The 18,728-nt window shown below is 42.5% G+C and overlaps 2 protein-coding genes across 3 annotated transcripts; one reads left to right on the top strand and one right to left on the bottom strand.

Annotated features, from left to right (window-relative positions):
• Positions 1-309: 309 nt before the first annotated feature.
• Positions 310-5,795, top strand: LOC306920413 (HAUS augmin-like complex subunit 8). Of its 2 annotated transcripts, none has more exons than XM_079497160.1 (10): positions 310-498; positions 687-742; positions 1,204-1,268; positions 2,063-2,294; positions 2,973-3,077; positions 3,254-3,357; positions 3,630-3,788; positions 4,297-4,438; positions 5,156-5,294; positions 5,525-5,795. In XM_079497160.1, the coding sequence occupies exons 1-10, from the start codon at positions 440-442 to the stop codon at positions 5,646-5,648; spliced, it is 1,185 nt and encodes a 394-aa protein (XP_079353286.1). In that variant the 5' UTR covers positions 310-439; the 3' UTR covers positions 5,649-5,795. The 2 variants fall into 2 exon arrangements, with proteins under 2 accessions (XP_079353286.1, XP_079353287.1); XM_079497161.1 differs by having other exon boundaries at positions 687-746; positions 1,208-1,268.
• A 4,079-nt stretch (positions 5,796-9,874) lies between these two features.
• LOC306920054 (zinc finger MYM-type protein 1-like) lies at positions 9,875-17,660 on the bottom strand. Its single transcript, XM_079496663.1, has 4 exons — positions 17,565-17,660; positions 14,813-15,556; positions 11,902-14,374; positions 9,875-10,431 (listed from the first exon to the last, which is right to left on the bottom strand). Exons 2-4 carry the CDS (start codon positions 15,036-15,038, stop codon positions 9,975-9,977), a joined length of 3,156 nt encoding a protein of 1,051 aa, XP_079352789.1. The 5' UTR covers positions 15,039-15,556; positions 17,565-17,660; the 3' UTR covers positions 9,875-9,974.
• Positions 17,661-18,728: the final 1,068 nt, after the last annotated feature.

Genomic DNA, 18,728 nt, shown 5'->3' with positions numbered 1-18,728 from the left:
TTTTGACAGTCACGCTGTATTTCCTTTTAAATGTCTATATTAATGAAATCCACATGTCACACAAACATACATGATGCAATATAACTGTACAAACAGGTAACACAATTGCATGATGGTAAGTTTATTGGCAATGTAAACTATGTATTCTCATGCCAATAATAAAGCACCTCCAGCTCACTAGGTGGCGGCATCCCTAAATAATCACGTTGGTCGCTCAACGCTGATTGGTCAGTGGGGCGGACCCGCACAGCTGCAGTTAGATTTAAAAGCTGATTCTCATAATTTCTAAACAACACATTGTCAACATAACAGCGGACGATACAGCAGAGAAGCAAGTATACTAGCGTATTTTAACAGCAACAGTTGGCAGCATCGGTTGCATGATCGGAATCATAGACTGTAGAAAGTTTCCACCGGTGCTTTATTCGATCTTCGAATCATGGCGTCCAGGAGAACTATGGGTCCGAGTACGCTTAAAACGTCCACAGAAAATAAAAGGTAACATCTGATCGTTTTCTGGCCGGGAATGTAAAATGCATTATCGGTCAGCTGTTTTGGGTAATGTTTAGGAGCGCGCGGCCGCGCACGTCCAAATATAGGGCATACTGGCATAGCATTAGCATAAGTTAGTTTTAGCGTTCCGGTTGTTGATGAACTAACTGGCCACGAATTGCTTTTAATTTCAGTTCCAAAAGTGCGACCTCCAAAGATGACGGTGCTGTTGCAAAGAAGAAAAACAAAGGCCAGTAAAACGAGTAAAATGAGCCCACATGCCACACTGTTAACGAAAAGTAAAATGCAGAAGTTGATACATGATTCTTTGGCTAAATATGAAATTAGCATTTTCCATTTCCATATCGACTTACCTACTTACATCAAACTTTCTGGTTCAGCAGTATCCCTTCATTCACTTTCACGAAGCTATAAATATGGGGAACACAATAGCCTAACATTTAGACTCTACGAGAGTCTAAATCTTAGGCTAGGAAGTAGGAACACAATACTATGCTATCTTTTTAGTCTAGGATTTGGATGGCGTTTATTTCGTCATTGTATATCGGCACCTAGCCCCACATGTGCCCTCTCCCTACGCTGGGCACATATGGGGCTAATCGGCACCCAGAGTTCTTGTAGTGGATTATAATTTGGAAATGTGGACTGTTTTGGGCATATCTCTAATAATGTAACTTTCTATCTCTTCAGCCAGTGGAACAATTGTGAAGTCTCGGTATTTACAACCTGTTGAGAAGACGGGAAGTCTGTCAAAGGTAATACATGAAACTTTATTATGAATTAAAGAAAATGTAAAAAGAACCACCCTACTGATACAAACAATTAAACAAGCATTAAACAATGAACATGTAAAATAGGTTTCAAGTAGCTGCAATTTGCAACAATATTTTTTTTTTAATCTAGAGTTGCAATACTCTCCATTGACAGCCCATTGATCAAATTGAAATTTCCGATCTGCTTGTATTAAACAACTCGCCAACATTGCAGCTCTAGGGCAATCTTGAATGATCCTCTTTCATTCTGCAAAGCGTTTGTTTCATAAAAATTCCACCATAGTGATGTTATGAGCTACTGTACTTTCTGTCAAGAAATTCCATGCAGGTGATATGTTTGTGTTGGCGTTTGGAAGCGCTCGTTTTCATTAAAATGACGTCTTCTGCCTCCTGCATTATGTGTAAATACGGGTGAATTGCAGGGCCATTCAGTGACTTTGATGAGCACTTCCAAACTCCAACACTTAGAAAATTAATCGTTTGCATGGAATTTGTTGACAGAAAGTAGCTCATAACATGTCTACGGTGGATTTTTATGTGAAACAAATGCTTTACAGATTGAAAGAAGATAATTCAAGCTTGCCCTACAGCTCCAATGTTGGTGAGTTTAACGTCTAATACAAGCAGATCAGAAATTTCAATTTGATCAATGGGCTGTCAATGGAGGGTATTGCAATTCTAGATTCAACCCATTATAAAACAAGAGTTGCAAATTGCGGCTAGGTTTCAAGACCTCTATAAAAAATGTTGATTGTGAGTCCTTTAACTGTTTACAGAGTAACTCGGCCAATGAGTCTGTCGTTGTACCACCAAGACCCTCCTCATCTAAACCTGTCTTTGCCAAACCAAGACCCTCCTCACCTAAACCTGTCTTTGCCAAACCAAGACCTTCCTCACCTAAACCTGGCTTTGCCAAACCAAGACCCTCCTCGCCTAAACCTGGGTGTTCCAACCCGAAGGTGGGTACACCGCCAAGATGGTCCATGGCCCCCCAGGCTTTTTCAACCCGTAAGTATTTCCTGTGCTGGAAATGTAGAGCTTTCCAGAATATTCTGGGGTGGAACATGCACACAAACATTTATGAAAAAGTTCTAATCATATTTCTTTTTAGACATGTATAATTTTATATTGTATACATGGTTATGACATTTTTACCTTATGGCTTTAATGCATTTTCACATGTTTTGCAGTGATGTATTAAATGTAAAAATCCATTGATTACACTGTCATCTGGCTGACGTATTGTATCTATATTGTATTTCTTCTTTACTCTGGCAGTCTATTGTCTAAAAAGCTGTGGCTACTTTTATGTGGTAAAGAGGGTTAAAGAGACATTTACATGTTTACCTTCATCTTCAGTATTTCTCCTACAGTAGAATGGTGTAATGATAAAAAGGGAATTTTCCTGTTTGCTTACCTCACAGCAAAGGTGGTTGTAACTATAATTAGGACTGGCATTTTGGCCTTTTTATCCCCCTAAACCTTTGCCAAACAATCATTTTCCTTCATTTTCAATGGAAACACAGCTCCTAAAATGACTGCATGAGCACTCTCAGAGGGACTCCCTGGAGCGTCCATTTGATTCGAAAAAAGTTGATTTCTTGCATCCCCCTAATCTACACATTGTTTTGCAAGACATGTAGTTTGAGTTGAGCTATAATTGACCACTGTACTGTTTGCCCTCAGCGATGTCAAATCGAGAATCTTATTTTGTGAGTGCAAGTATGCTGCAGTCCACATTCACTGAAGGAGGACACCACCGCCCTGATTACGACTTGTCTGTGATTAATGGTAACTCATTCAAAGTGATCAAAACATCAATGTGTATTGTCTACAAGTACAAACTATGTGCCTGTGTTCTCTAGTCTAGTTGCTACTTATCCTGTCCTTTGTCTGTAATTATGCATGCGTTCAAATTTTTTTGTACTAGTAATAATTGCATGTAAAATACTTGGTGTGTGCTTCAGAGAACACTGTAATACAGAATGTTCTGGAAGCTGAGAAAAACCCAGAGAACGATAAGGACGACATCGAGCAGAACACGTTCCTGTTGGCTTACCTCACAGCAAAGGTGATATACCGTAACTATAATTAGTACTGGTGACTCATAATAAAATGCTACTGACACATTTTGAATGCATGTTGGTTGTTAAACTAGACCTTGTAGTAATGTACATTTTTAAGTGATACCAAAAAGTCATTTGAATGTGTTTTTTGTTGTTGTTTTTTTTCATTGGCTGTCACAGTTGGAGTTAATTGCTTTGTCAATGGATTGAAGTCAATGAACATTACCTGGCATTACCTTCATGGTTAATGTCTATTTCTGTGCTCTTTGGGCTCCAGATGGGGCACAATAATGCAAAGCTGAGGGCAGAGATGGATGCACGGCTCCGGGAGGAGATGGAAGAAGATGACCGTCTACGTCAGGAGGTCCAGGAGATGAAGAGGCAGTACCTCCAGATGGAGAAGGAGAGAATGCTGAATGAGCTGCTGGATATCCAGGTTACTCTAATCAAATAAAGGTTTAGAATGCTCTGCATTCATATAGGATAGAAAAAGTCCACACACTGCTGGGGTCATGCTCCCATAAAGCTCCGAACTCCAATACTCAAAAGTTCCATCATCCTTTACTTGTGTCGTTGCCTTGCATGTTAGTCTCTGTATAAAGCATTCTTTATAGATGGTACATTGGCACTCATGTACAACAAACTACAGGATTGTGTAAATAAATAATGAATTTATTCCAATGTTTGTATTCCACTCTCCTCTGACGTCCTGGTGCATTGCCCTAGTGAACTGTGTTCACACTTGCAGTAATGGATCAATCCATTAAAAATAATTATGGGTGTATGATCTAGTGTACAGACTCTATTTTAATGTGTTCTTCTGTCCAGCACCTTGGTTTTAGCTTTTGTGTGTGGGTGCTTTCTTGTAAACTGTTTAGTCAGGTTAACTACTCCTTTAACCAAAATTGTAACCTGTTAAACTTTTCATTCCACTAATATTCCAGATTGCAGCATTGGAGCCAGTGGTTGATGCTGCCAAGCTTTTCATAGAAGATTACAAGTCTTTCGCCTCTGCCATTGACACCACCCGACATGAGCTTCCTATTAAGAACATCCACATCGAAGGGGACAGAATGGAATTTTTGGGTTGGTTTGATGAGTATAATCAAAGTTTTTAAGTCTTCTTAAAAATGTAATTTTGATGGATTTTCATTTGACTATGCTGATCGTGGTTTGGGGGGGGGGGGGGGGGGGGGATCCATCAATCAATCAATCATGTTTTATTATATTGATCCCCAGGAGGATATGCATGTCTCAAAGTGGGGACTGCCCATAAGTCTGACCTACGTGGCCGGTTAAGACTGAGGTTAGGGTTGGCGAACTACGTGGCCGGTTATGTCTGAGGTTAGAGTTTGGGATAGTATTAGTAATCTGTCGGACTAACGGGAGGTCAGAACAATGACATGTTACCGTAAAGCAGTGTTATTGGGCAGAAACCTTGTAGCTCCATATATATCTTTTTCATAACCTAATGCCCTATTGCCTATTTTAGACTTGTTGCATTCCAGTTTTGCAAAATTTACTGAAACTAGCTGATCTATAAGCTCACAATGTGAGCTTGTAGATTTGCTATTTTAGAAAATCTTTTCAAATATGACCTGCACAAAATGATGCCAAGTGTGACTCAATTACCACATTGAATCCATTGGAACATAGGCAAAATTACCACATTGAATCCATTGGAACATAGGCAATGTTTTGAATTTCCTGAAAAGTTATAGTTTTGCACATGCAGTACAAGGTTTCCACTGACCTGACCTGTGTTGGAACACTGTGGTAAGCTGTGGATCTCCTCACCACCAGATAAAGCAGAAGCTTGCCTGAAGGACGGTGAGAGGATCCTGATGGACTGCACGCATGGAGATCAAGACAACACCAATTGTGTGACATGCCTGAAAGAAATGAAAAAGGCTTCAAAAGATATCAGTCACGAGCTGTCTAAGTAAGCATGCCCATGTTGTCAAATAATACTGCGTAAAATCCTCAGTGTTACAGGCCCATTTGGTTATATTTATAGTATACACTATATAAACTTATACATAAATTACCACTGACAATTTCACTGTTAGTCCAGCAACTGGGAGAAGCCATAACATAGAATCGAATACCAGTTGAAAATGATTAAAATGTGACTATTTCTGATCACAATGTATTGTGCATCTTTTTGTTCAGAGGCTTTTCAGGGCTGCTGGAGTTGTCGAGTTTGGTCAGTCGTCATGCCATCCACAGCCAGCAGGCCTTGGAGGAAGAACACCTGGGCCCAGACAGGATCCAGGAGCTGCACGGCTCCAAGTGAAGGACCCATGTCACCCACTGTTAGAGACCTGCGGATGAGGGTTTTTTTTGGTCACCTGAAACCGCGTGTAGGTCTCTATTGTATATATTTGTGTATTAAACTTCACTTTTATTGTAATTTTGTAATAAAGTCGGTTGTCCAGTAAAATTCCTGTTGTGGGTTCATGTCCTAGCAGTCTCTTGAACCAACTATGAACTCTGTCTGAAGTTTTTTTAGATGGATGAGCATCTGAATTAACTTCATGATTAGCCCAATAGCTGATGCACATGAACAGATTTATTTGTAATGGCAATTATGGTATACATGTCTCAAATGTCAGCGTATAGCCGCCTGCAGCAGCTGGAGAGATCCTAAATGCCGCCAGCGTTAAAAATCCCGTGTTGTACAAATTGGTACATTTTTACACTTTTTTTTTTTTAATTCAAATTTGCTGCAGATGGTTTTGGGTGATGGTTGAAGTCCAACACCCTTGGGTGTTTGGAGTTGGCGTCTAGGGCCGTTTGCACCAAGAAAGATTAAGCCTTAATCTGGTTTAAATCAAGGTTTATCTAAGGTTTATCAAGTGGTGCAACACAACTCGAATTAAAATGAATCCTTGATCAACAAATCCTTGATTAACCCTAAGCTTTATTTAATCGTTCTTGGTGCAAACGGCCCCTATGACTGACAACTGTTGCCAGTCAATTATATCAAATTGAACTTTGTTTTATTGAAAACGTTGCACAGTATAGTCTAGTAGCCAAAAAGTGAACCCGGACATGTTGAGTACACCAACGTTTATGTTAGAAATGTTGAGTATGGGTCCCCAGCATGTAGAAACTGCCGGATGCTAACTTGCATATGTTGCATCATGCTTTATCTAGCATGTGATGTGTCAAACTAGGGGGTTTTCATGATGCTGAATCCATTCCAAGCATTAGTTTTGCAAAAAACAAACACTCATTGGGCTTAAAACAGCCATGCCAAATGTTTTTGCAAAACATGTTTGAAATGGATTTGTTTGACACATCACATGCTACATAAAGCATGATGAAATTTTTTGCCTTGTTAATGGTATGGTCACATATTATGCCAATTATGAAAATTGCTCAACATATGCAAGTTAGCATCCGGCAGTTTCTACATGCTGGGGACCCATACTCATAATTTATAACATAAAACCTTGGTGTACTCAACATGTCCGGGTTCACAATGGGGCTCTATGGGCTGGCTACTAGACTAGTATAGCGTTACGGATCTGTGTGTAGATAATTCAACCAGTTACAGCCTACATGTTTTAAGGTAACCATGGAAACGAATGGTGTCTGTTTCCTATTTCTGCACAAGGAGGGCGAGTGTATTTCCAAACAGTTTTTTATACCCAGCACCCTAATCAAGGGAACTTGATTCAGCTGGAGGGGCACTTCCTGACGAGGGAACCTCCCGAGAGCACTTCAAGTCAAGGGACTGGTTTCAGAAAGGGCCTTAGGGTCCATTTGGTTCCATTTGTGCTCAGTTAAATTAGCATTGATTTTACAATATAAATTGGGGGTCCCAGATAGAAATGCTATTAAATAGGGTTCCGTAGACTAATGCATGTCAAACTGGGGGGTCCTTGAAATTAAACGGGTTGAAAATCACTGCTAGAGCCGTACAAATCTTCTCTTATGGCGGTCCCTGGAAATTATATCTTTTCAAATGGGGGTCCGTGGGCTACTTAGTGTCGATTTGGGGGTCCTTGACATGAAAAAGTTTGGGAACCAGTGGTGTAGACTCAGGACATCAGTAGCCTAGTAGGAGCATGCATGTCCCGTCCCCATTGCTGGGGCGGTTTGTTGCAGAGCAGCGCCCTGTAGTGGCAGATGTACAGCATTGCAATCAATTACTTACAGCCAGGTCATAGCTGGACAATCTGAATCAGAATGAAAGAATCATCTACCAATAAGCAGCAAGAAAGACTCTCTCAAACTATAGTTTGAGCCCATGTTCCATTCTCTCTCCCAATAAGCAGCAAGACTCTCTCAGACTATAGTTTGAGCCCATGTTCCATTCTCTCTCCCAATAAGCAGCAAGACTCTCTCAGACTATAGTTTGAGCCCTTGTTCCATTCTCTCGTGTGTCTTGAAAGAATTTGAAGCCCTGTCGTCAGAATGGTCAGAGTATGACACCGTCCCAAGGCCCAGGCATGAAATGAAATGAAATGAAATCTATATTTACCCAGGGTATCTGGGCTAAGCTCAAGAACTTGTTTCCAGCCAGGCCCTGCTCATAGAACACATTTCATCGTAGTGGTTCAATGCCTTGTTCAAGGGCACTTCAGCGGTGGTAATTTTTTTAACGTGTCGGACAGCTGATTCGAACTAGGAACCTTCCGGTATCAAGACCGCGCCGCTATCCGTTCGGCCACCGCTGCCAGAGAGAGGAATGAACTCAATGAAGCAATATGTTGATTTATAATGATTTCACACGTTATTATAGATCTGTCTGTTGAGCTAAGTTAAAGATGGAGTGCCACCATTTTTTCCACCCTAAAACATGATCATGTATTATTACAATATAAGAGGGAAGAACTTTTTCCAAAAAGTGTACAGTATTTGTTAAAATCATGCTTTTATGTGGACACGCCCACCAGTTCATTAAGTATGCCTGGTTTGCCTGGTGGGTGGTGATGGGTGGTGATCCACCTGAACTGAAGCCACACCCACAGCTGTAGTTGTATGATAAAGGGGGAGGGGTTAGGGGAGGGGCTGATAGTGTGGTGTCACTATATTACTGTTTACTTCATTGGCCCGTTTGACTGTCAAGGGTTCAGCCTCCAGGAAGAAACCCTAAATACAAAGTTAATACACCATTGCACATAAAAACAACTCCATGGTGTCTAATGAAGTACTGTCACCTCATAGACACATGAAAACTCCATCTTTAAGTCTGTTGCAATAACATTGTTGATAACCTATTCAATTGCGGTTTATATAACCTATTAAATTAAGATCAAACTCTGATTTCATGTTCATCACGTGTATGTGTCTCATGTATATTCACCGTATAATATATTGGAGTGTTTCAGATGTTCAAACACACATTTTATTTTGTTACAGCAGCATCACCAACCAAGTGTAGTGTGGTCAAAATCAAACATGTAAAAGGACAGGAAATACGGAAGGCCATTATTTACAATTTGTAAAATTTCACCAGTCAATTTCAACCGATTCACAGGAAATGAATCCTGGGGTGTGTTAATTACCTATACTTTAATAGCGGGTAGTTGGAGAGAATAATTATTACCTACGGAAACATACATGTTTGAGGACTTATTTTGTTCTATCACAATAGGGCGGGAAGGGAAGCCGTTACTGTGTGCAAATGAAGTTAATATATTAACAAAATATATACAGTATCACACTTTTTCTCACCAAAGATGTATTTTGAACTCATAAATTGTGCTAATTCTTGACACAGCATCTTGTTCTTTTAAAACCCATTTTGGGCGGGAACCCCTTTTGGTGTTAGCATTATGTTATGCTTTAGCTATTGAAAAATAGCAGATCTACAAGCTCATAGCGCGCCACCGAGTGGCGCGCTACGAGCTTGTAGGTCTGCTATTTTTGAAAAACGACTGACATAGAAACAGCTTTTTCAGAAAACTGTCAGGATGTAGAAGACATTTTTAGAATCTGATCTCAGGTCACAATGGGTTAAGAACCATTGGGGAGGGAAAAATTCACTTTCATTTTGCTATTACTTTTCTGGCCCACTTGAAAATCCTGAAAGCGGTAGCAGCCCGCCAATCTGTACCACTTAACCGCTCGGCAATATTCAGTTCAGTTCCTCATAAACTAACCTGAAAGAACCTGAACCCACATTAAGCACCTGAGCAGAACATTCATATTAGCCCATTTAGACCTGAGGACATTCTACAAATGTCTTCTAAATCCTGACAGTTTTCTGAAAAACCTCATGTTTCTGTGTGTCAGTGCAAACACTTGACCCCCAAGATTATATGTAATTGGCCGCCGACACCCATCTGAAAATATGTTGCTCCCAGAAGCAAAGATTTGAGTTGAAAACTGTGAAAGAATAATTATTCAAAGATTTACGCCACATTTTCACAATTTTTCAAAAATAGCAGACCTGCACGCTATGAGCTTGTAGATCTGCTATTCCCGCCCAGAATGGGTTAAAAGCAGATGTATTTTGCCCTTCATAATGGTTCACACAACAGACGTAGTAACACATAATACATTACAGACAGGATTTGCACAATTTATCAGACTCAAAATACATTGAAAACAAAGATGTCGTGTAACAAGTGAGCATTAATCAATCAGCACCATGTGGTTAATTCCTCTATTGCCCAAAGTACAGGATCCGCCTGTCGTTCCCAAAGCAAAAGCTTTTCAACACCTCGTTCATGTCCAACTCGTCGGTCAGCCTTTTGTGGATGTGCATGAAAAGCAGGTGGTTGAGGCGTTTCTCGCTCATCGGTGAACAGTTTTGCAGCTGACGGAGGCTCGACACGCTCCGTTCGGCGGTGGCGTTCGTCATCGGCACCGTCAGGTAGAGCCGCAGCAGCTTGTCGACCTCGGTGAAGCGCTCCGCCGCGGCGTCCCCCGCTGCCGCCAGCACGTCCACGAGTGACGCTATCTTGGTCACGCTTGTGACCGCGTGCTCATTTGTCCTGTTGTTGTGGTCTGCCAAAAGGCTCGGGAGCATCGTCAGCTGTGTGGAGAGCATCGCCATGTCCACGTCTCCCTTACACTGAGCGGCAACGTCGTATGGGATTTCAACTGGCCCTACGTCCGACCTGTTAAAACCATAATAGGCATAATTATAGGATGATAATAGCAACATTTAACAGGTTCAGTACTTTAGGGGGGCCGTAGCTCACCAGTGCCAGACGTTTTTGACCAAACAGCTGAAATGGCCGACAATTAGTTCCCGGTTCAAACTGTAGTAAACGTCCGCTAGATTAGACAGCAAGCAGAGGTGAATCGTCCGGGCGATCATAGTTTTTGGCACATCTAAGTCAAATTAAGCTCTAATCAAGCCCCGAATATCGCATTTTGGACAGATTATGAGCCATAATGCAAATAAAGACGGCGTGCGTGCACCTGGGGATTTTGGGCGTTTTTAGGTAGACGCGATCTTCTGTTAGCAAAAAGTATTTTTGTATTATTATTTATTTGAAAAATCAACCTTGTTTAAAAAATCACACCCGTGTGAAGTAAGTGGTGCAACTCCGGGGGGGGGGGAGGGGGTGAGTTCCAGACCCACAGGAACGCATCCAGGGTGCCGGCCCGATTCCGGCGAGCCGCCCCGCGTCCGAAACGGTTGAGAAATGACAGAGTTACCGTGTGGAGGTCCCTCTTCTGTACCCTCCACTGTACGGTACTGTAACTGTACTGTACTGGCACACCCGAACTCACCATATATACAGTTAATATGTGTGTGTGTTTGTGTGTGTGTTAGGTTGCGCACAGGTGGTGAAAAACAACCATGCTGTTTTCGTGCTCAGACGCACCCACCCAGCCAGTCACTTAAGGAAGTGGTTGCACCACTTCAAAATGAATTACGTCACTTTAATAAGTGTAATATGTGTGTTCTGTGTGGAACTGTGGATATACTAATGACACAAACAAGTAAACCCATTTTGGGCGGGAACCCTTTTTGGTGTTTTAAGCATTATGTTATACTTTAGCTATTGAAAAATAGCAGATCTACAAGCTCGTAGATCTGCTATTTTTGAAAAATCCTGAAAATGTAGTACAAATCTTTGAATTTATTCTTTCAGTAGCGAACGTTTTTAACTCAAGTCTTTGCTTCTGGGGGGGGTCCCTGGAACTACATATTTTCAGATGGGGGTCGGTGGCCAATTACATATAGTTTTGGGGGTCCTTGACGTGAAAATGTTTGAGAACCACTGACATAGAAACATAGGGTTTTTCAGAAAACTGTCACGATTTCTTATCCGTTCTTATCCATTCTGGGCGGGAACCCCTTTTGGTGTTTTAACTAAGCATTATGTTATACTTTAGCTATTTAAAAATAGCAGATCTACTAGCTCATAGCGCGCCACCGAGTGGCGCGCTACGAGCTTGTAGGTCTGCTATTTTTGAAAAATCGTGAAAATGCGGCACAAATCTTTCAATATATATTCTTTCAGGGCGAACTTTTATTTTTATTTTGACGTCAGGCCTAAATGGGTTAAAAGAGTGCTTCTTACTACACAGATATACTGTACAAAGCTACGAACAACAGAAAATGGTACCCTCACCTGTTAACAGCTGCGAGCAGCAGACTCTCGACGTGAGACAGGAGACGCAGGGTGGGCCGGTCAAACCTACCGTCCAGCTCTGAAGTCAACCAGTCGAGCAGCTCAAAGAATCGGCTCCTGTACAGCTCTTCTGGGCTTTGCAGTGCGTATTTCGCGAAAAGATCCTCGTAGCGGCAAGTGGACAGCCGCTCTTGTGTTGTCGGAGGAGGAAGGAGGGAGGTGGTGGGAGCTTGGGTTAGCGTCGTGTTTGCGCTCTCCCATATCTGATGAAAGACCGCGTCCGACCTCATTCCCTGATAGTGTGCGCTGAGCGTGTTCACGTTGGACAGCACGGTTTCTGTGCGTATCTCCTCTTTCGACTGCAGAGCGCGTGCCGCCTTCTCAGCGGCGGAGAAGAGCTGCAGGAAGACCTTCAAGCCCAGGTGAACTTCAAATTGGCTCATGAGCGCCCGCACCCCGGGCACTTTTTTCACGGCCTCCGTCAGGACCCCCGAATAGATCATCTGGTCCAGCGTATAATACACGCCCTCGTAGTTATCCAGGAGGGACTTCACGGCCGACACTCTGCAGATCCAACGGGCGGGGCAGACGCGTTTCAGGCAGCCCACGTCTCTCTCCCTTTTGCAAGCGAGAGAGACGCGCATTTTGGCAAACACGTCCAGCCTTTCCGGCGAGGCGGCGATCATCTCGTGGATGTCGTGCACGAGCGACAGGGCCCCCCGGATCATCGGACACTTGGACGCCACCTCCTGGAGAATCAGGTAGAGGCTGTGACTCACGCAGTGGACGGAATGGGCTTTTGGGTTTTTTTCCTTAACTTGGCTGGCCACGGCTGACATCTGCCCCTGCAGCACGGACGCACCGTCGTAGGTCTGGCCCCGCATGTCCATGATGTCGAGACCGCACCGGCACAGGACGTCCTCGACCGTGTGCATTATGGACTGAGCGTCGGCGCTCGGACACGCGTGCATCCCGATGAAGTCCTCGTGCACGGCGTAGTCCCCCGAGACCCATCGGAGGGAAAAGGACAGCTGCTCTTTGCCACTCACGTCCCTGGCCTCGTCCACGACCATGGCGTAATGTCCGGCGCCTCTGATGGTGGTCAGCAGCGCGTTGAACGAGACCCGATACATGTGCTGCAGCAGGTCGTTCAGGATGTCGTGGGAGAAGTATTTACCCGTGGCCATGAAGCTGTCCAGCACTTTGTTTTTCCTCGTCACCAAGGCGGTCAGCTGATGGAAGTTGGACTCCTTGTCGTCATGCCCCCTGATGGTGATCCCTTGCCTCACGAGGAAGCGAAGACAGTGGAGTACCTGAAGGATGCCGTCTCGCCTGTGGCTCTGTTCAGCAGACAGATCTCGCGGCTTAGCGGGCGTCTGCAGCTTGTAGGAAAGACTCCTCCGCACGGCCTCCTGGTGTCTGAAACCGTTCTCGTGCTTGTCCAGGATCTGGGGGCATTTTTTCCAATCGTTTACACCCGTGGTCAAGAAGTCTTCCTTGCCGCCGCGGTTCGAGACCGTGATCAAGGCGTGAGCCGCGGCGAAACGGCAAATGTGACATATCAGCCGCTTCCGAGTGCTGCACAGCAAAAGCCAGTCTCGACTTATGTACCACTCCGGGTCACAATAGCGGTCGATTTTCTTAGTCTTTCCATAAGACCTGGCGGTTTCCTTTTTAGTGACAAATGGCTGAACCGGGGCTTCGGTTTCCTGGCAGCAGGTGTCCATGCACACCGTAGAACCACACGTAGTGTAAACGGGGTCGGGTTTTTCTACCCGCTGCTGAGACTCCTCATCGCTCTCCTCCGAAGAGGACTGCTTTTTACGTCTTCTGGGTGGTGGTTTTTCCTCCACGCGCTCCGGTGACGGCTTTAAGTAGGAACCACGTGTGGTGTGAACAGGGTCGGGGACTTTACACGGACTCGTTGTTTTACTCTGGTTCGAATTGAGACGTTTTTCTTCCTGCTGCCGAGACTCCTCTCCGCTCTCCTCCGAAGAGGACCGCTTTTTCTCATCCCCGTCCGACAGCGGAGCTTGCTCCGGCGACGGGTTTAAGTAGGCATGACGCCTCTGAACGGACGTCCGGTGTTTCCAAGTGTTCTCGTGCTTGTCCAGGATCAGGGGGCATTTCTTCCAATTGTTCACGCCCCTAGCGGAGAAGCTGTCCTCGCCACATTTTGCCGAGAAGGTGATTAGGTTGCGAGACGCGGCAAAGCGGCAAACGTGACATATCAGCCGCTTCCGAGTGCTGCACAGCACGAGCCAGTCTCGACTCGCGTACCATTCTCGGTTACAATATCGCTCCGTCTTTGCAAAGGTCCTTCCGGTTTCCTTCTTGGCAACAACTGGCTGAACTGGGGTGTGGGATTGGGTTTCCTGGCAGCAGGTATCCGTACAGACCTCCTTGGGGGCAGGCGCAGCAGAAACAGGGTCCTGTTGGGGATCCTCTCCTGGTGGTGGTTCTTTTCCCACATCTGCAGACAGAAGACAAGAGATTAAAATAGGGTGCATTTTGCATCCCAAAATGCAGTTTATAGTTAAGGGACGCAATAAAAACGACCTCTGCATCCACGGGATGCAGAGGGAGTTTATTTTGCTAGCTTTAGTTATAATAATTATTTCTTCTTCTGTTTTCTACATGAATATAAACCACATTATAACCATATAAAATGAAAGGGGAGTTAAATGCTGCAATTTGTAAAAGAAAAAGGCAAAATATGACTCCTTAACGCCGTTGAAGTGGGACTCATAAAATGTCCCTGGGGCTCATCTAAAAGACCATCCCTGCATCCCTGGGACTCATACATTGAAAACCTATTTACATCACTGAGAGACCTTCTTCTGGTTGGGATGCTGATGGCTAGGTAGGGCTAGGGATGCTGTAGGCTGAGGCTCCTCCACCAAACTCTTACGTTTTCTTTGGACGCGTGTCCTTTTTTTCGGCGGCTCGTCCGTCGGGGCGTGCTGGGACTCCTCTCCTCTGTCCTCTGGTGCTGGTGGCGGTGGTTCTTTTTCCACATCTGCTGCAGACAGAGCTTCCTCTGGCAGGGATGCCGGTGTAGGCAGAGGCTTCTCCACAGAACTCTTACGTTTTACTTGGACGCGTCTCTCTTTTTCCGGTGGCTCATTCATTTTCATTAACTATCGCAGTCTATTTGGATGTATAGTGGTTAATTGGAGTAGTCAGCTGTGGGGTGGGGGTAGGGAACTGTGATGGACATTGTGCATTTGTTTGTTAAACTGTATGTAATGCGTTTCTTTTCTTTTATTGTTTTTTTGTTTTTGTTTTTTTCTGTAATTATGGACATTTCCTGATTTTTCTTCGAAGATTTTGTTTTGTATTTGCTGCCATGGGGATGTGGGGGGGGAAATATATGTCAATAATTCCTTTGAAATTACTATGTTGTAAAGAAAATTCAATAAACATATGTAAAAAAAAATATATATATCGCAGTCTACTACTGTGTTTATGCCGTGTTGTCTGATACAATCCAAGAGAGTTTTCTTTGATACAGTCGGTTGACAGTCTGGCTCAGTCTTTTTATCTGGCTGGCTGAACACACCTTAAACCTCTGTGAAATCTGCGTTGTGTTCTGTACTGTTGAAGAATTGACCCGGAAGACAAAACAATGGCTGCTGGTCGCTCCCCTTGTTGTCTGTGCAAGAAAAAAGAAGGGGGAAGAAAAAGTACACATCTCAAATATGCAGTCTCTGTGAAAGGCAATCTACATGCTGGCTCCCTGTCTGACTAAGGCCCCTTTTCCACCGGGGTTGAACCGCTTCCATTCTGTTTTCCTGCCTAATTTTGAACCAAATTAAATGATACCTAAAAGTTGGTTATGGAACTGGAACCAAATACTTCTTCTTGCCCTGAAGTTTAGTTTAGTTTATTTGCACATATGTACATAATAACAACAATATGGTAAAATAAAATAAATACAGAAAGCAAATATTTCAATAAGAAACAAGATTAGTTACATACATGTTGTGCTGGAAGTGCCAAAAAAAACTCAAAGGGGCTTATCGAGAAGCTACCAGTTGAGCTTAAATAACAGAAATTAAGATATGAATAATATTGGTAAGCCTAAAGATTTTTTTTTTTAAATAATGAAAAAAGAAAAAAATATTCTAATAATAATATCAAATAATAACATGACTAGGGCGTGTTGCCCAAGCTTGTTAATAAAAATTGCAGTAATTGTCTCTTAAAAGAACTGAGACTAGTACAGACTCTGATATGAGACGGTAAGTTATTCAAAAGCGTGGTCCTCTGAACTTGATGGAAAATTGGGCCGATGTTGTCCTGAAGAAAGCGGAATGAAGATCAATGGATGCTCTGGTGTAATGATTATGGATTTCGTTATTAAAATGGAATACATTTTGAAAACAGGCTGGGGGTAGTTTATGAATTGATTGGAATAAAAAATGCATATTTGAAGTTTGTTTATATCATAAATGGGAAGAATTTTCAAAGACTGAAACAGAGGAGTGGAAATGGTGAATTTGCTAGAAAAAGTAATCATTTTGATAAAACGTTTTTGTAATAAAAAAATACAATTAAGATTAGACGTGAAATTACTGGCCCCAACCATGTTACAGTATGAAATATATGGATAAATCATTGTATAATATAAATTAATAAGGGTTTTTCTAGACACAAGGTGGCATATTCTGCGAATGACTCCAATAAGTGGGAACCAAAGTGGTGGTTCCGGCGTGTCACTGTTCAGGTTGGAATATGCAGATGTGATATAAACCATCATACAAAATAAACTGAACCAGTTCTAGAACCAATGTTATTTTTTTTTTTTAAAAGGTGTCTCACACATATTGGATGATGGATTAGAAAGTTAGAGATAATTGTGAAAAAGATTATGTACCCTGCCTGGATGATACTGACATAAATCTGTACAACAAATCTTTCTACATATGTTGATGATTGATAATCATTGTTTTTAAAGTTACCGGCATTTTAGCTAACTTGATAATCCTGCTTTGTGAATACTTCACAACACTGGGTGTTAAGGACAAGTGTGGCAAATAGTACAATCTGTCATCAGGTCATTACATTTGTGCAACATAAACTGCTAAATGACATTACAGCAATAAAATGCAATCATTTGCAGATACAACAATTACGCATTATTAAAGTGCCATTGATTGGAGGATTCTCTGCAAGCAATTTTGTCCATGGCAATATAAAAACTGAACAATGTAAATCAATGTTTGCAGAGTGTGTAGCAGATGTATAATGTTGTCATTTAATTCAAGTGATGTGCCCCAGATGCCCAATAATGTCCTTTCAGCACCCTATTTCAAAAGCGTCTGACAAAACCGTCTGACTATTCCAAAATAAGAATCAATGCTCAATGCGCAGCACACACAATATCCCATAATGCCAAACACAACCAAATCTAAATGAAAGAACAATAATAAAATAAAATAAATCAAGAACAGAAATCTCTTTAATGCAATCTGTGAATGAGAGACGTTAACCCTGTAACAACAGGCGTCTGTACTACTATGAAACTTGCAAAAGTGCATACAAAGTTGATAGACTATAAAGACTACAATTGCAGATAACTGTACGTTAGACACCGCGTGTGTAGAAAGCATCAAAGGAAAAATGAAAATATTATGCGATGCATTATAATTAATATTTACCTCGTTTGTCTGTCTGTCGGTTGCTCCTTTCTTCCGTAAGCCCAGCAGCGCAGAGTGTTGACGTCACCGGCGCCGGAGCAGAGGGGTGGGTGTCCGTTTTGTCCCCCCGCCCCGCCCCCGTGATTTCTACACCCTTTTATGAATAGTCTTATAGTTGTGAACAATTCGTTTGTGATGAATGATGTATAGCCTACGCTACAATACATTCTTAATTGTGTTTTTCCACACAGCTAGACAAACCATGCACAATAAAATTCACGATCAGTTCTGTGCAGATTGCAGGATGGTATTGCGTCCAGTGTACAGCAGATGGCACCATCGCCTAAGCCAAGGTATTCTCAAGTCCTTTTCATGTAGGTTTGTAACTAAAATATTTATTTTATACATGTGGTAAATTATGGACCACTACAGTACATTAACCCATTTTGGGTGGGAACCCCTTTTGGTGTTTTAAACATTATGTTATAATTTAGCTATTGAAAAATAGCAGATCTACAAGCTCATAGCGCGCCACCGAGTGGCACGCTACGAGCTTGTAGGTCTGCTATTTTTGAAAAATCGTGAAAATATTTATTTCAGAAAACTGGAGGATTTAGAAGAGGGGTAAAGGGGCCTAAATGGGTTGATAACTATTAATTTATGGCCATTTTGGTTTAGTGCAGTTGTAGTGGTCCCTTAAGAAATCACTTTTCAGTTAACTTGAGTTGTTGGTTACATTTGCATCATTTACCCTTTCTGTGGAAAATCCTTTGAGGCTCTCAAATCCCCCATGCAGGCTATGGTCAGAACAAAAGGCCAGACCAGACTGGCCAGGTGTGACAAACTGCTTTGTTTACTGTCAGGAGGAATCCAAAAAACACCCATCCTTGTCAAGTATAAAATGCTAGACCTGAGGTCTACTTCATTTCACTCTTGTTTCACACAATTCTACACTACCTTTGCCATATTAAAAATAATAAAGGAAGGTAGGAAATTGTTCATAGTAACTACATTTAAAGGAGAATTCCATACTAAAAGGCTTTCTTACCTTTATTTGTAGTAGTTAGGCTACGTCCCCACCAAAGAGGTGCAGGTGTTATTTTGTTCAAAAGCGCATTATTGGCTATTTCCCTACCATAAGCCCTCAATGAATTGCATTGAATTGCATTGAATTCCCCCCCCCCC

This window comes from Electrona antarctica (genome assembly GCF_951216825.1).
Source record: "Electrona antarctica genome assembly, chromosome: 3".
NCBI lineage: Eukaryota > Metazoa > Chordata > Actinopteri > Myctophiformes > Myctophidae > Electrona > Electrona antarctica.
The sequence above is the reverse complement of the archived record's forward strand: the minus strand, read 5'-3'. Positions and strand labels throughout refer to the sequence as shown.

Coding starts and splice junctions, on each gene's coding strand:
- LOC306920413 (XM_079497160.1), top strand. CDS start 440: ATGGCGTCCAGGAGAACTATGGGTCCGAGTACGCTTAAAACGTCCACA. Junction 3,078..3,253: donor CGACTTGTCTGTGATTAATG/GTAACTCATTCA, acceptor TGTGTGCTTCAG/AGAACACTGTAATACAGAAT. Junction 4,439..5,155: donor GGACAGAATGGAATTTTTGG/GTTGGTTTGATG, acceptor CCTCACCACCAG/ATAAAGCAGAAGCTTGCCTG.
- LOC306920054 (XM_079496663.1), bottom strand. CDS start 15,038: ATGAAAATGAATGAGCCACCGGAAAAAGAGAGACGCGTCCAAGTAAAA. Junction 14,375..14,812: donor GACACGCGTCCAAAGAAAAC/GTAAGAGTTTGG, acceptor TTCTGTCTGCAG/ATGTGGGAAAAGAACCACCA. Junction 10,432..11,901: donor CTGCTCGCAGCTGTTAACAG/GTGAGGGTACCA, acceptor TGGTTTTAACAG/GTCGGACGTAGGGCCAGTTG.